This window comes from Pterocles gutturalis, unplaced genomic scaffold (assembly GCF_000699245.1).
Source record: "Pterocles gutturalis isolate BGI_N339 unplaced genomic scaffold, ASM69924v1 scaffold18165, whole genome shotgun sequence".
NCBI lineage: Eukaryota > Metazoa > Chordata > Aves > Pterocliformes > Pteroclidae > Pterocles > Pterocles gutturalis.
Genome location: NW_010138660.1, coordinates 1 through 16,123, shown reverse-complemented (window position 1 = coordinate 16,123; position 16,123 = coordinate 1). Strand labels below are relative to the sequence as shown.

General features: G+C 37.4%; 1 protein-coding gene across 1 annotated transcript; it reads right to left on the bottom strand.

Moving 5' to 3' along the window:
* Positions 1-4,030: 4,030 nt before the first annotated feature.
* On the bottom strand, positions 4,031-14,583 carry SMC2 (structural maintenance of chromosomes 2; the record flags this gene model as incomplete). The annotated part of the gene is made up of 14 exons (XM_010083083.1): positions 4,031-4,198; positions 5,063-5,210; positions 6,069-6,229; positions 7,466-7,582; positions 8,414-8,614; positions 9,131-9,325; positions 9,574-9,717; positions 9,994-10,187; positions 10,882-11,006; positions 11,996-12,131; positions 12,714-12,918; positions 13,238-13,357; positions 13,597-13,735; positions 14,466-14,583. Coding segments are annotated over 14 exons (2,171 nt in total), but the record flags the coding sequence as incomplete, so codon positions are not given.
* Between the last annotated feature and the right edge of the window lie 1,540 nt (positions 14,584-16,123).

Here is a 16,123-nt window from a genome sequence, read left to right as displayed (position 1 = left end):
TGAGGGCAAGATTTTTTTTTTCTTTAAATCGGCAAAAGAATGTTACTCAGATCCCCTTTGTCCTTCAAAGGAATTGTTGAAAAACCACCACCAGCACAGGAAGTGAAAAGCGTATTTGATTTTCACTTACGTTGTGTGTGGCGATCTGTTACCTAGTGTCTAAATAGTAAATCTTCAGGACTCTGCAGTAGAGCTAGTGTTTGTTGTCAGTAAAGAATGAAATGCCCATGAAGCCCGTGTTAAGCTCTTTTGGCTTCCCAGGGGCAGGGTTTCATCTGACACCCACCTCCACTTCTGCCTACTCCTCCCTTGCAGCCTGTTGTCTCTTGAGTTATGAAAGGCAGAGTACTGTTAACTTTGTTCCTTCTCTTACCTCAGCATGGATTGACCAAGACTATGCCTTCCCCAGCTAGCAACCTCGGCCTCCCAAACGTTAGATGAGAACTTTTTTCCTGAAAGGATGCACAAGAGAGCACTTTACTGAGCTGTGTGGGACAAAATTGGGCTAGTTGGTGCCCAGGTGGAACACTGCTCTTCTCAAAATTGTTTTGCATGGACACTCCTCAGCTGCAAGAAAAAAAAAATAGGAAAACAATCTTTTCTAGATATGTTTTTGAAGAGTGTTTGAAGTTTGCAATGACACATTTTTTTAATAGTGGTAATGTTTTATTCCCTTCCTGTTCGTTACCCTCTTCTTGCTTTGGAAACCTGTAATGATTTAGATTTGTCAATATTTGTAAGAAATTGAATCATCTGTTATTTCTCAGCAGCCCAAGTCATGCTGGTTTCTAGCAAATATGTTTTAATTTGCACTTAAGAAGAAAGACTATATCTGCATTGATGTGGAGTGAAATAGCTATATGATGATGTGGCCATGCTGCCTGTCTCTTTTTTTTTTTTTTTTTTTTTTTTTTTCCCCCCCTCCTCAGATAGAAGACGAGCCTGACCACTATAGCAACAGACTTTTAATAGTGTAAAGTTAGCAGTGCACCGTAATCTGACCAGTATGTGTACAGCTTTTTGGGGATAAATGCTTTGCTGATGGTGAAATAAAATCGTTACTATGGGCAATATCATGTCCATGGCTTTCAGCATAGGAAGGCTTGTTTCTTTTTGTACAGCCTGCAGCTCCTTTCAGAGGGGATCTGTTAGGGAGAGGGTTGCTCAGATAACGTCCTGTTTCCTCCATGCCCATTTATTCAGAATCAGGTATGCAGTACCTACTTTTCCCTCAGGTGCCATTTCCCAGTCAGTGTTTTCTGGTACTGTAGCAACCTCGTTGTCTGACACACTCTCCACGGTAAGGGAGGAATGAAATTTGTGCACACCGGGTAAGAAAATGTCAGTAAGAACGGGCAGAGCTGTCCCACTGTGGCTGTCGTGTAGCAGAAACCTCAGCAAGCGCTATTGCATTGTACACTAGAACTGGTCAGTGGGCAACTCCTTAGTGCTGGGAGCTGGTGCTACAATGTTTTGATTTACACCTTGTTGCAGGGAGCTGCTCTTTGTTTATGTGTAGTTTGAACTATTGAGCACAGTGTACATTTTAAATTTTTACTGGGCAAATCACTTGGCAGTATCTTCAAAAACTTGCTTACCATGACATGTAGTGTCATGAGTGCTTTTTTTTTTTTTAAGTAGATGAATATTACCCATGATGCTTTGCTGTAGCAGGTAATTGTCTGACTTGGGTTTTTTCCGTATTGGTGAGTGACAGTAACAGAAAAGCAAGAGCCTCCACATCTCTGGTAATCTGCGTGAGTTTTCACACTGGGGACTGGAGTATTCAGAGGCAATGCCTAATATGGTCAAAAATGGCCATAGGTAGAGTAACTGTAATAGCTGTGAATAGCAACCTGGATTTGTCTATTGGGGATTTACACTAGAGGGAAGAGCATATTCTAGGAACTCTACAAACAGCTGGATCAACAACCCCGGCTAAGAGTGTTAGGAAGGTTAGAGATGGTATAACACTTTCTGAATCACAAAGCAATATGTCTGAACCTGTTGTGTAATCACGAGAAAGAGCTCCTCTCTAAAGTACGTGCCTATACACAAAACCTACCTGTACAAAAGTTAATTCAGTCCGAGGTTTGATTTCTATCCCCCTCGCATTTGTAAACTTGACAGGATTTAAAAAAAATAAATAGATAGATGTGGCCTTCCTAGAGTTTTTCCTCTAAAAGGGATTGCACTATGTAAAACACACTGTACTTTGCCCAATGTGGGCATTTCTTGTGCTGCTGCAATGCTTTGTATACCTGGAGTGCAGTGTGTAGACTTGACTAGCACTCACCTTCTGACCTACAAGCTGTTGCTTAAATGGATGTATATTGAGGAAAGTTTTCTAATGCTGCAAGATCTCCATCCAATTCACTGCAATCTGTACTGTCAAAGTATGTGAATGGCCTGACTAAAAGAAAACCCTCCTGCTTACCAAAAAGGTAAAATTAAATAAAACCTGCATGACCTGTTCTTTGAAGTGACTGTTTTGTTTTTTTTCTCCTTCCACTGCAAATCTCTTACAGTACTCTTCTGTTCCAAATTCAAAGTGCACCTTTGTGTTCTGATCTGCACTGGCCTACCTGCCCCAGGCCTCTCACCTAAGATGCCGGCGGTGTCACCTAGTCAGACTGAAGGTGGCTGTGTTACAAATGACAGTGCCCAGTTAGGAGGAACTGTGTGAATTTGCTTTTTAAGCCAACAGCTCTTGCAACCAGGCAGGTTTACAGAATGTATATATACATTACCTATTTTTTAAAAATTCACATATATATATATATATAGTTTTATTCCACGTATGTATTATATGTAGATATATATGGAAGAGAACACTATGAGGTGGAAAATTTATTTAAGCAATATTCAAGGACTTAACACTTCCAAACTATTCTGGGTATGGACATCCCCTCAGCCAGCCTCAATTAAATTTACTTTTCTCAATGGCATTCTGAAAGGAAGGAAAAAGAAAGAAAAAAATACTCAGCTCAGCCGAGGAGAGCGAGTACAGACTTTATGGATGTTAGTGACCAACTGGCAAGATGAACATCCCCAAAACATGCAGCCTCACCACTGCTAGTGGTGGGGCCACATGCCTCTCCTGTGGTCCAGCGTGCTGTGGTGAGCAGAGACCGCCGCTGCAGCACTGTGATCAAAGCTAGGATTCTGCCCTCTGAGCGCTAGCATGTTATTTCTGGCCAGTAAACGCAGCAGGATAATGTTATTTGGGTTCATTGTAAGGGAAGACAAGGGAAACAGAGAAAAAGACACATCAGGATGTCTCAATTTGATGATGACCATGCGTGTCTAAAAATACTTAGATCTGCTCTTACCTCTGCCATTTAGAGTATAGAGTTAAATAATCAAACTTTGTGGAATAAAGCAAAAACTGTTTAGTTCTGCACAAGGAACTGTTCAATGAAAAACAGCGAGGAAGGAAAGGCACGTACACAATCAGTTTGTCTACCTTAAAATAGCTTTATTGATAAAGCATTTGCAGCAAATTGCAAAAATAACTTGTGAGTTAAAAATTGTTAATTAATTAATTAATTGTTAAAAATTGTCCTTACAATTATAGTAGCTTAAAATTTGGTATGCCCCTTTTCTCTGGTATTTGACAGCAGGAGATGAAGACTGCAACATGTTTTCTGAATGCTGTAAACACAGCAAGTCACATCAGATTTTCCTCATTCAAAGGATTCAGTTCCTCCTGCTGAGCTTTCAGAGCTACTGTTCATGTATGTGTACATGTAAATGCTTAGAAAGGGATGACAGGAATTACTTAGGGGACACCAAGAGGAAGAAACGGAGACAGTTTAGCTAACAGTCTAGGCAACAGTCTTCTGGACTAAGGAGAATTTCAGTTCTTAATAACGTGCAGATGTAAACTCAAAGCTAGGACATAAATGAGTATTTCAAGACTAAAAATACCTTATTAAAAAAAACGTTCAAAGAGTTTCTTCCCAGCCTAGCTATAGACTGAGAACGCCGAAGAAGCTGCTACTGCACGTAAAGTGTCAGTGAAGAAGTTTCATGCTTTTGCAGTTCCTCTTTTTACTTTCTGTGCTTTCTTAAAGGCAGGTGCATAATTTCCACTTTGTTCATATCTTGCAACAGTAGACACACCATCCACAAACTTGGTCTTGTACAGGACATTTGCATTCTTAAACATTCCGTCCTTCAAGGACACTACAATAAACTAAAACAAACCAGAAAGGTTAAAGTAAATGCTGCCATCCAACTAAAGAATTTAAACAACATTGGAAAAGGTTTCTAAAAAGATTTCTTTTACTTTATTTGGCCAGTATTGTTGTGGCAATTCTTAAAAAAATATTGTAAATATAACTGAAGCCCAAAAGAATGTGCTAGGGCAGGTTAACGTATACCCACAGACAAGACATTTTCCGCAGCTAATGACTTACAGCTGTGACCATATGCCAATGCTGAGCCTGGGTGACAGGCCACAGGACAGAATGCCCATTAATGGTGTGTCTATCCCTGGAAAAAATGTTGCCACAAATTTTGTAAGAATGCAGGTTCTTTTATAGTCTAAAGGTATTGCTCAAATTGCTTGACAATACTCGTAACAAACCTTCCCCCTCTCTCATAATTTGGAAAGCTCACATCCTACCACCAAATAAAGACAGGCACTGCCTTTCATTCAGCATAGTAAGTTTCTTGAGTTCTACAGATTTTATTCATGTATTAGTGCATGGCCTATTTCAACAGCATCAAAAATAAAATATTTTTTAAAGCCCAGTTTAAAAACTGGGAAAAAAAAATTCAGGATGTGGGTCATGCCTGAAATTCATCATACCACAGATACTCTTACCTTTTACCACCTGGTTTTTAGCCACTGTGGCAACAGCTTACATTGAAATGTAATGCTTATAAATTTCATAGTCACCATATCATCAGCATAACTTTCAGTTGAAACAACTTAGAAATACAACACACATCTCTGGAATAAAACACTTGAACTGCTGAGACTCCTCGGTGGCAGACCACCTCTGAAAATAATGAAGTACATAAATAGATGATCACAATAGTTTCAAGATCATACCTGAGAGTGTCTGAAATGAGTATGAAGCATCTGCCCAATGTTCTGAGTATGAGAGAGATCAAGGGCTGCATCCACTTCATCCAAGATGTAAATTGGAGCAGGTTTGAAGAGGAGCATGGCTAAGATCAAGGACAAGGCCACCAATGATCTAATACAGAGAACAAGAAAGGTATGTTTTACCCTCTTGTTTGAGAAGCTTTGGCTTACAAAAACAATTGTTTAGTAGTAACAAAATGCTCTCAAAAGCAGATCAATGCTGAGTTCTGAAGAGGCAGGATGACAGCTTCTGCCACAACTTCAGATTTCAAAATGTGAGACCTTCCAGAAATGGCAAATGTTACTTATTCTTTTATCAGAAGACCAGGTTAGCTGGGTGATGAGATTTTAAATCATGCCATTCTTTACCTATTTTCAATTCTGAGTTTTGCAGTGCTGCTTTTCAACATACTGTTCTTGAAGCATTCTGTCCTTCAGAAAGTTCTATATCTGCCTCCTCTTCCTAAATTCTGTTTCTACTTTTCAATTTGTTAGATTTTTCCTTAAAAGTTGCAAAGAAGCACACACCCTACACAGTAGATGTAATCAGTGGAGAAGAAAACTGTCACCATGACACTACTTTGACACTGGGGCAGAACTTGTCTATTTAGATTTTTGAGATTATAACTCATCAAAGGCTGGTGCATTTAATTCAACACTACCTCTGTACTACTTAAGAGTTAAATGCAGTTTTCTTACTACTCAATTCATTTTTTGTCACTTGTCCATGGAGAAAAATTTTGTTTGTGATCATATCCCAAGTAACGCATTGTTCTCAGTCAGACTCCTCTTGGAGCTGAACTGAATTAATAATGCTTTCAATATTAGGTCAGGCTGGAAGGTGACAGAGTCCCTGACTTGACCAAGGAAAATACTAATTTTTTGCTTTTCTGAACTACAATTAGCTAGACATGTCAATTACATACATATCTGCAATGGAAAACAAAAAAAACCCACAGAGTTCACCAACCTTTGTCCTCCACTAAGTTCTGTTAAGTTTTCCTTCCAGGTATTTCCTAAGGCAATTCTGAACTCCAGACCATCCAAGATGTTCTGGTTTTTAGAGGCTGCTAACATAGCCTTGGCTCCTGGTAGAAGTGTTGAGAAAATTGAACCAAAGTCTTCATTCACCTAGAAGTCAGGCCATAAGAGACGTATGTACATGCTTTGAATCAAGAGCACAAACAGCTGAAAATTTATCAGTAAGCTGCACTGTCTTGCCCAGTTTAACCCAATGACTTCTTATTTCTTGAAGAGTAGCACATAGAAGATGGTGAGAAAATATTAGTACATGGAATCTTTTCTTTTCTCTGTACTCAAAAGAGAAGCAACACCAAGGGATATATGGAGGACACCTCAGATTTATTAACTGGTAAATTGTTATTTCTCACAATTAAAGGCCTATTAAAAATATAAGCACCTTGTAAGAGGCACACACTGCCATCCTCCCTACTCCTTTTCTTCTCAGGATCACTTAAACCATCTCCAGGTATTGGATGGGACACATCTTTGTAAACGTAGATTAAAATTTCCTATGTCAAGGAATGTATCCAAGAATTTACTTATTCCACTATGCTTTTAAATACAATTTACTAATTTTTGCCAAACAAGATTTTGCAACGAAAAGGTATCATTTTGTCAGTGATATCTTTGTATGGGCAGTAATAATTAAAACTAATACTTAATTTGTGAGCAATTTAATCTTTGACATAATCTTCTCAAAAGCCAAAAAGTACAACTTTTCCTGTTAAAACAGAAAAGAATGTGCCAAGAGCTTTCCATGTAGAAAGGGAAAGGGAAATTTTTATACTTTTGTTACAGTTCATGATATGAGGGAACTACTAAGAAGGCAGAGTGCTTGGATAATAAGAACATACATCAGCTGTTGCTTAATTCCAGTATTACCTGTCCTGTCAGTGGCAGGAACAGTAGCCCAGGTCCATAGCCCCACAGTGGATGAGGCTACACAGAACAAGAATATTTTAACTCTGGTCAAATACTGACTTAAGCAAACAAACAAAAAAACAGACCATCACTGTTTTGTCCAACTTCCATGCGACAGACAATGATTTCAGCATGCCAGTGGCATAACCTTCCTTAAATTTTTGTGGGCACTTTACCAAATGGTAAAGTAGTTCTGCAGGATGAACTGTATCTTTAGAATTCTCAGAGAATTCATGTCTTATTCTCCAAAGTGAGATGTAACAGGAGAAATGAAGTGGCTGTTCTATAATTTAAATACTGCACAAGGGAGATTAGATCTGGAAAGAGAGAGCTTTTTTTTTCCCATGGAAATATGCAAAATAGCAATCTAAGATAAATCTGATCCTCTGCTAAAATGTGAAGATTAGACTTCTAGTATCATACCTTTTTCCAAGCAATATGTAAAGCTTCAGTTTTCTTCTGGTCAAGCTCTTCAATAACTGAGATAATTTTTGCCTTGTCATTCTCTACAATTCTTTTTTTCTTCATTAAGTCATTGTACTGGTGCAATAAGAAGAAAAGATTGATTTCAATTAACTTTGTACTCAAATACACTTTGTGCTAATCTTACAGTTCAACTGTTTATCTTTTTGTAACCATGAAATAGGCATTAACCACATGTTTGAAATCCAAAGCATTCATTTAGTTGTATGCAGCATTTAATTTTTAGGATATTATTTGCAAATCAAAACATTAGAATTTTCAACAATAAGCAAATGGGAAGATCAAAATTAGTCTGAAAGTTGCACTTCCTTTTCAAGTCATTAATGTTTCATTTGCCTTTTCATAAAAGAAAGAATGCTTCTGGAGTCTGACAGGAAGAATAGGCTGCTTCTAACTGTGAAAACAGTACTTGAAAAGTTGAAGTGTCAGTCAGTGGACAGTTTTGAGACAATCCTGGAATGACCTCAAGGTACAGGTGAATGGGAGACAACCCTGGAACACCTTCAGGCCATCATACTTGAAGATGAATAGTTCTTTGATCTGCAACCTTTGATAAAGTATGTAATTCTTAGATACTGTAACGGATACCACAAAGCTTGCCGAATGCTGCTGCTGCCAACTTAGGATGGACTGGGGTAGGGAGGAATGAAATGATTCTTTTTACAGTCCACAGTCAAGATTATGCATAACTTAGAAAACTAGTGCACAAGTGAATAGTTCAATAACATAAGATTAGCATAAAAGACCTAACAATGCTGACTCATGAAGATTTAGTTTAATTTTTGGTGTATTCAGAAATAGAGCACATGAAAATATGAAGCTACATTATACATAACACCATATACCCAGCCTGCCCAATCTTCAAAGGTTAAAGCACAGAATGTTTACCCTCTCCTCTGTCTCGGAAAGCATGTTCATAGCTCTCATGTTCACGTTCCTCCCCAACTTCTCTTTATTCTCCTGCAATCTCTGCAGCTTCTGAATTGCTTCTTTAGGATTGTTATTTTTGAAGTCATAGGCTGTGTTTGGCTGACCAAAAAGTGGTTTCTCTGAAGCTATCCACTCATACTCTTTCAGCATTTTGGTCACCTATAAACAAGATACGTTGAGACTTTTTTTCCTTCTCAAATGTGAATGAAAAATAATTAGAAAAAAAAATCAACATCCTGAAATTGCTCTACAACATTAATTCTTCTATCCAAATGCAGCACAGGTGTTTCATATGATTTCCAAGACTGTAGATGAACCAAGATTTTAAGGGAGCTTTCACATATACGCATCACATTTACTTGGAACACATTTTTCTATATCTGGACTAAGCCATTGTCACTAAATCTCAGGGTTAGCTTCTTTACCTAACTTGTCCCTACAGTCAGCTTCTCATTGCTCACCTTCTCACTGTCATCTACTCTCTCTTAGTCCATACTGATAAGCTCTGTTACAATTCACAGTTTCCACCCTCTCCTCCTGGGATTAAACTTTTAAAATCAAGAGCAGCAAATATGACAGTGCTTATTAAGAAAAAACATTATTTCTTTTGTTTGTTGCAAGGGAAATGACCACTTTTGGTCACAGGATGAAAGGAAATGCACAGTTCTGAAATACCTTGGCAGCAGCATCGGCAGCCTCTTGTTGATGTTTGCTGATGTTGTGTTCTAATGCTTTCAACTTAAGCTGTAATTGATTATTTTGTTCTCTGTATTTTTCAATCTCTTCAGATTTGGCTTTAATTGCTTTATTTTGTAACATAATTACTTCCTTTTGCTTGGTCAGCTCCTTCTGTGATTTCTCTACAGATTCCTGAAAAGCAAATCAAACAGCCACTTATTAGCTTCTTTTAAAGGCTAGGCAGTTGTTAGAAGAGAAGGACATAGCAACAAGAAAAATTCATCTGTGGTACCAAAGCCAGAAATAAGTAACTAAGTTAAACATAATTGAGTGCTGGCAAGAAAATCCAAATAGCAAAATACACATTTCAATTTGAGCTTTAGGGGATCGTATCTTCAGCAACATCAACACAGACAATGAAACACAGTATTCGCTCTTACCTTTGTCTTGGACACCTCAGCTGCCATAGCATCAACTTGCTCCTGGTAGGATTTAATTGCTTTATCTGCAGCTGCTATCTGTTGTTTATAGGAGGCCTCTTCTTTTTTTAGTTCTTCAAGTTCTAGAACTGAAGCTTCAACTTCCTAGAGAGATGTTTTCAAGTTTATTACAGTTATGCTTAAATGGAAAGAATTAAGATTCAGTTTGACATAGCAAATGCTGTAGGAGATTAACAGTACCTGTTCTTCAGCAAGGGGGCGATCTCATAACAAAGAAGCATCAGCAATTTCTATGTCAGTGAGTAGAGTAATACAGGAAGTTCCAAAATTGACAGTAAGAAAACTTCAGGACAATCAGACTTCATGATTACAGCAACCACTTTTGACATTGAGAAAATTGCCAACAGAGGTTAAGTTTACCTGCTGCTTTTCTTTCATTTTTTTGCTTGAAGCATCTGCTTTTTTCTTGGCACTATCTAGTTTCTGCTGGGCATTTTTTAGTTGTTTTTCACATTCTGCTTTTGCATTTTTCATTTTATTCTCTAATACCTTGTATTTATCTTCTGCTTTCTTTTGGCTCTCTTCAGTTTTCTTTAATGTCTCTTCACACTCCACTGAATCAAGAAGCACAATACTGAGATTGGGCATTGTTCTTATCTTTCAATTTACATCCTGAACTCCAACTGAAAGAAATTCACCTTTGCCTCTAACAGAAAAAAGTGTTTGTATGTTTGCTAGTTACTGAAGTCAGTTATTTCAATGATTACTCCAGGACAGTGCGCTGTACCTAATAAGATATCACCTCATCCCTAGAATACTATGTCTACATATGTACCACTTGTGTCCATCTTCTTTCTTTAGATGTTTTACTTATTGCTGCATTTGCTTCCTTTTACATTTTTCCTTAGCTATATGAACAGTACTTCTTTCCAGTGCTTTTTGTTAAGCAAACTATTTATAGTGCTAACCTTAAATATCTACAGAAACAGATGGCTTGGAAAAAACAAAGATTACCCAAATACAGGATTAAATCAATTTTAATAGTTACCTGCAAAGCCATTTTTCCTTTCGTTATAGAGTATATAAAACACTTAATAAGAATATAACCTTTACTATAAGATAATGACCAACCTTATATGAATCACCTCTATACAAGTCTATTCTGATTCTCTATTTGTTATGTATACCAAAATTCAAAGCTAAAAATATAGTTTTCTTAAATGAAGATTCTGCTACTCAAACAGACAAATATCCATTTCATTCTCAGCAACTACTTTTCAGCTAAAAGATTAAGAACACATTTGTCACCAATCGTTTTCTTCAGGGCAAGCAGCTCTTCCTCTTGTTTGTGATAAGCACTTTGATGAAGCTTTGTTTTCAAGAGCTCTGCTTCCTCAGACTTCATCTCCCACTGCTGCTTCAGTTGCTGGTACCTTTGAAGACAGTAACGATATACACTGCTATAATGAAGGGTACCCAGCACTTCAGTTTCAAAGTTGAAATAAGTAGATAAATAAACACTTATATTCCCATTCTAATGTGAGATACAATTACAACTATAGGACAAGCTCAAATGTATGGAAGTCTGACATAATTTCTTTAATTGTAATTGTGAAGTTTGTAGGTATGAAACTTACTACATATATAACTCCATAAGGTATATTGAGAACTAACAAATGCAACACACAGAACTTGGCAACAATTCAGAGCTCATATTTTTCCAACCAGCAGCATGACAGGTGCTAGGCTGAAGCATTAAAGAAAAATTATCTAAAAGTAGAAGTCATTTTTTCCTTTTGGCCATATTTCTGAAAGTCTATTACAATTCAAAACAATTTGAAAAACAAATCCAGCTGCTAGATAGCATTTTACACAACACTACCTCCTTATGAGAGTCCTATAGAACTGACTAAACATATTGTTGCATTCCATCTTTTAAAAGATCTTCAGTAACTGAGTAGCTGAATATCAAATATACTTGCAATTACTTAATTTAAATCTGTACAGCACTATCACTCTGCTGTTCCTCTTTAGTATCTTCATATTTTTTGGGAGGAAAATAAGAGCTATCACAAACAAAGATCTCTATCGATGTTACAAAATATGACTGGAACAGACCCATTCTTCAGTGGACTTCATTAAACTTTGGAAAACTTCAAGTGATTTCAAGTAGACATAATTGCATGCCTTTTTTTTTCCTGTATTACCCAAAACAAAATTTTCTTGCATGTGTTACCTAAAAACTAAATTTGCTTCTTGATTGCTGTACTTCCAAATTAAATTAGGGAGAGAGGGAGGAAGGGAATAATTTTCTGCATATTACACTCTCAACAGCCCCTATGCCCTCCAAAAAAAACTTCTTTATATTGCATTTACTCAGCATGTAAGAGAAATTATAGACATTTTATAGGGCAAACCTTACTTTTCAGCAACATTCTTCAAGCTTGCCAGCTCATTATTTACAGTCTCAAGTTCATATTCCTTTGTGTTCAGTTCTACTCCAATATCTCTAATTTCTTTAAGTTTAGACAATATAGGTGCAACTTGTGAGGACGCACCTGTTCAGTGAAAAAAAAACAAAGTCAATCTAATGGAGTTAGACTAGAGGATTCACCACTGGCAAATAGCAAATTCTAAATGTTAATAATGATGTAGGTTGATGATTTGTTTTAGTCACAAAACAGAAAGGCAGCTAGGCTAAAGTTACAGTAGTTCTCAGTGGAGAACTACCTCTTCTGTTATAGAATTTAATTCTGCAGACTTTGAATATTACACAGGCATTTCTTGTGAAATCAACTAACTTCTTGTAATTTATGAAATGACTTCAAATTAATTATGAATTACTTCAAAAAGTGCTAGAATTCAAAGCATTTCTCCTTTCAAGAAGATTATATGGACAAATAAGATTTAAGCATTTAAAATCTAAATTACTTTATGCAAATTGTTTGCCATTAGTTTTTTCTTAGTCTAATAAATCTTATTTTAGCTCAAGACTGATAAATCTTTGCTCAAACAGATCATATTATCTCCAGTGTGAGTCTAAACAGAACAGGTACTGAACACTTTTACAAAAAACCTGCAGAGCAGTAAACAAACCAACAGAAACACAGCATTATTATATGAATAAAACCAGCAATTGCCTCCATGCAGAGTGCCCTGGGGGTCAAATGTGTCTCCATCAAGTGTAACGCTTCTTATCATTATCCTTCTGTCAAAGGTCACTTTCTTAGCATTATCCAAGCTATTAGTGACCAATGTTGTTCCAAAGACATATTCCATTGCCTTCTGCAGTTCAGGTTCATATCCAATGAGAAAGAGGGCTAAATGCAAGTTGCCATGACCAGTCTAGAAATCAAATGAGAAGCAATTAGTACGCCTTAAGTTATAAGCATTGTCAAATTTAATTTGTCGTCTCTTGATAAAAACAGTTTTTAAAAACATCATAACATTTAAAAACTATTTCAGTTAAGGGTGGAATAATTAATATCCATTTAAACATCATACAGCTGAAAGGATACAAAGGAAAAAAATAAAATCAAGACACTCTCAAATCCTATAGAATTCTTATCAGTATAACCATTAGGAAGCCCATGTTTCTAGCAAAGAAACAAAATGAAAGAGGTGCACAGGCAAAATAGTGTAAATAGCATAATTATTTACATACCAAGTTCTGGGCCAACTTGATTGTGTCTGGTTGAACACACTTCGTTGAAATTTTGTTGAGTGGAATGATGGTGTATCGACACCTTAGCTGACCCTTTTCTAAAAGCACTTTGCCAGTAACCTCAAATGAGAAGAGTTACAAAGCATACCTGAATACACAACTGATTTTGTAAAGTAAGACAATAGGGCATTGCAAGAGGAATATATTGTTGCCAGTAAGTATGCATGATCCTCTTGACCTAATTTAAACATGTACATGGTTCCGAACCACAAGCATTCAGTAACAATCATGCTCGATAACCCTGAATCACAAGATCTCCTGCCAACATTTAGAGTTCTGTAGTAAAGTAATAAACATACCTCTGTGTCCACAACAATGTTATAGAGTTTCCCTCCAGCCACCGCTTCTAGGGCTTTTGCTTTGGATAGATCTTTCACAGTGATAAGAGACACAACAGGGCCTTTGACACGTTTTGGATTCCAATTTTTTTCTGGATCTCTTAAAATAAATTTGAATTATGATAGTCATGCTTGTTTCTCTCCCACACATCTTAAAAAAATATATATATTTAAAAACTAATACTGTTTATTATATTGGTATAAAATGTTCTAAATCCTCTCAGGAAAAAACACACAGAAAATAGTTAAATTAAATACTTCATGGCAAGAGGCTTCCCAATAAAGAGTGTTACAAAGTCATTAGAAGAATGTCCTTCCTGATTTTGGTAGTTTGTTCACACAATTTTCAATTGATTTTTACTATGGATCCTATTATATCCTATCCTATATTTGATTGGTGAAGACAGATACAATGTTGACCTCCACAAAGCAAGTCTATTCACAGTCCTCAGACAGGACTCTGAAAACTAATTACTACATATTTTTGCAGTCTAGACCTTTGGATTCTATGGCTTTAACTACTGAAGCTGAGTTATGGCTTGCAAACACCATCACACAAAGCTTTAAAATTCCAATGATTTTGATATGGTAGCCATTTAAGAATGACTGTATCACTTTCCCTGCTGCCCATTAATTCAGTTAATATTTCTTGACTTCCTCCGCCTCCCCCTCTTCACTTGCATCACAGGTAGCACAGTCATTATTCACTGACACTAAAAAGAAAGCAACAGCTAAGCAATTGATGTAATTATCCTCCAAGTCCCACAAGCCATGCACAAAATGCCCAAAAAGCACTTTCAAATGTCTTTTAGGATCACCTAAGATCTTACCTGTATTGAAACTGTAGATAAGGAAACCTCACCATTAAGCGTTCGTATACTTCTCTCAGTTGGCTGATGTCATGGGTCAATGCCTTCTTTTTTGCTGAAAGGGTTTCTTCTTTCTCTTCTTAAAGAGTTGAACACAAACAGCAGACAAACATCCAGAGCACAGAAATCTATTAGCTTAAAAATTGGTATGCTACATTATTTATATACATACATGCAGAGAATACTTAATTGAAAGACTTTCTAAAATTCTTTGGAAACTTCCAGCTTAGAAAAATTAACACCATCACAATACTAAACATGCAAAGAAAGGGTTTAGTCTAATGTGCTTCTCTGAACATCATTCTGGAATATCAGCTTACAGTTTTGAGTAGCTTCTGCAACAAATGTTAGCTGGAATTAAAAATGCATTTTAAGAGGTGTTTTAGGTAGGGAAAACCAGGAAGGAATATAGAGGTTGTTCGCTTTTTCCATTTAAATTTTAGATGCAACTTAAATTTTCCATTAAACATTACAAGATTTGGCCTTAAGCTTATAAAATCAAATTATTTTGAACTATTTTCTGGGGAAGACAAGAGCTTGCAGAGCTTTGAACAGAGAAATGTCTTTGTGCATGAAAGCAGCATATTTGGTTTTTCAGTTCCTTCTTGTATTGTGTCTGGCTGGGATGAAGTTAACTTTCCCCATAGCAGCCCTTGCAGTGCTGTGCTTTGTATTTCTAGTTCTTCTAGATGTTGATAACACACCAGTGTTTCGGCTACTGCTGAGCAGTGCTCACACAGCATCAAGGATGTCCCCCCAAAGGCCAGTAGGCTGGGGGTGGGCAAGAGGCTGAGAGGGGACATATCCAAGACAGCTGGCCCAAGCAATATTCCATACCATATGAAGACTGTCTCAGCAATAAAAGCTAAGAGAAAGGAGGAGAGGAGGAGGCATTCATTACTGAGGCACTTGTTTTCCAAACCAGCCACTACACATACCAAGGCCCTACATCCTAGGAAGTAGCTGGACATCACCTGCTGATGGAAAGCTGAGAGTAAATATTTTTGTTTTCCTTTGCTTCTGTGTCTGATAGAGCCAGTTCCACCTGGCTCCAAGACCCACCACTGGCCAAGGCAGAGCACATCAGCAATGGTGATAGCACCTCTGTGATAACATATTATACGATAAGATATTATAAAAGAGGTAAAAACTGCTGCACAACAGCATTTGGGAGAGAGGAATGAGAATGTGTGAGAGAAACAACTATGCAGTGTGCTGGGTTAAGCTGAGACAGAGTTAACCTTCATAATAGCTAGCAAGAGGCTGTGTTTTGGATTTGTGCTCAGAAGAAAGCTGATAAAAAGTGATGCTTACGTGGCTGCTGAGGTCTTTCAGCTTCTCTGGCTGTCTGCAAACAGGAGAAGCTGGGAGGGAGCACAGCCCCAGTTACTAGTCCAGGATTTGATCTTAGGTTTGGGACTGAGACCCAAAGTGGCCAATAATCTATTCCATAACATACACGTCATGCCCAGTACATAGGGCGAGGACCCTCCAGAAGATCAGCCCTTTTGTTCCAGGTTGCCTTTTTGCTCCGGATGACCTCACTCCAGGTGGTCACTCCCCCAAGGCCTTCTCTTTACCCCCCGTCACCTCTCGATCTGGGACGCTCAGACTGTTAT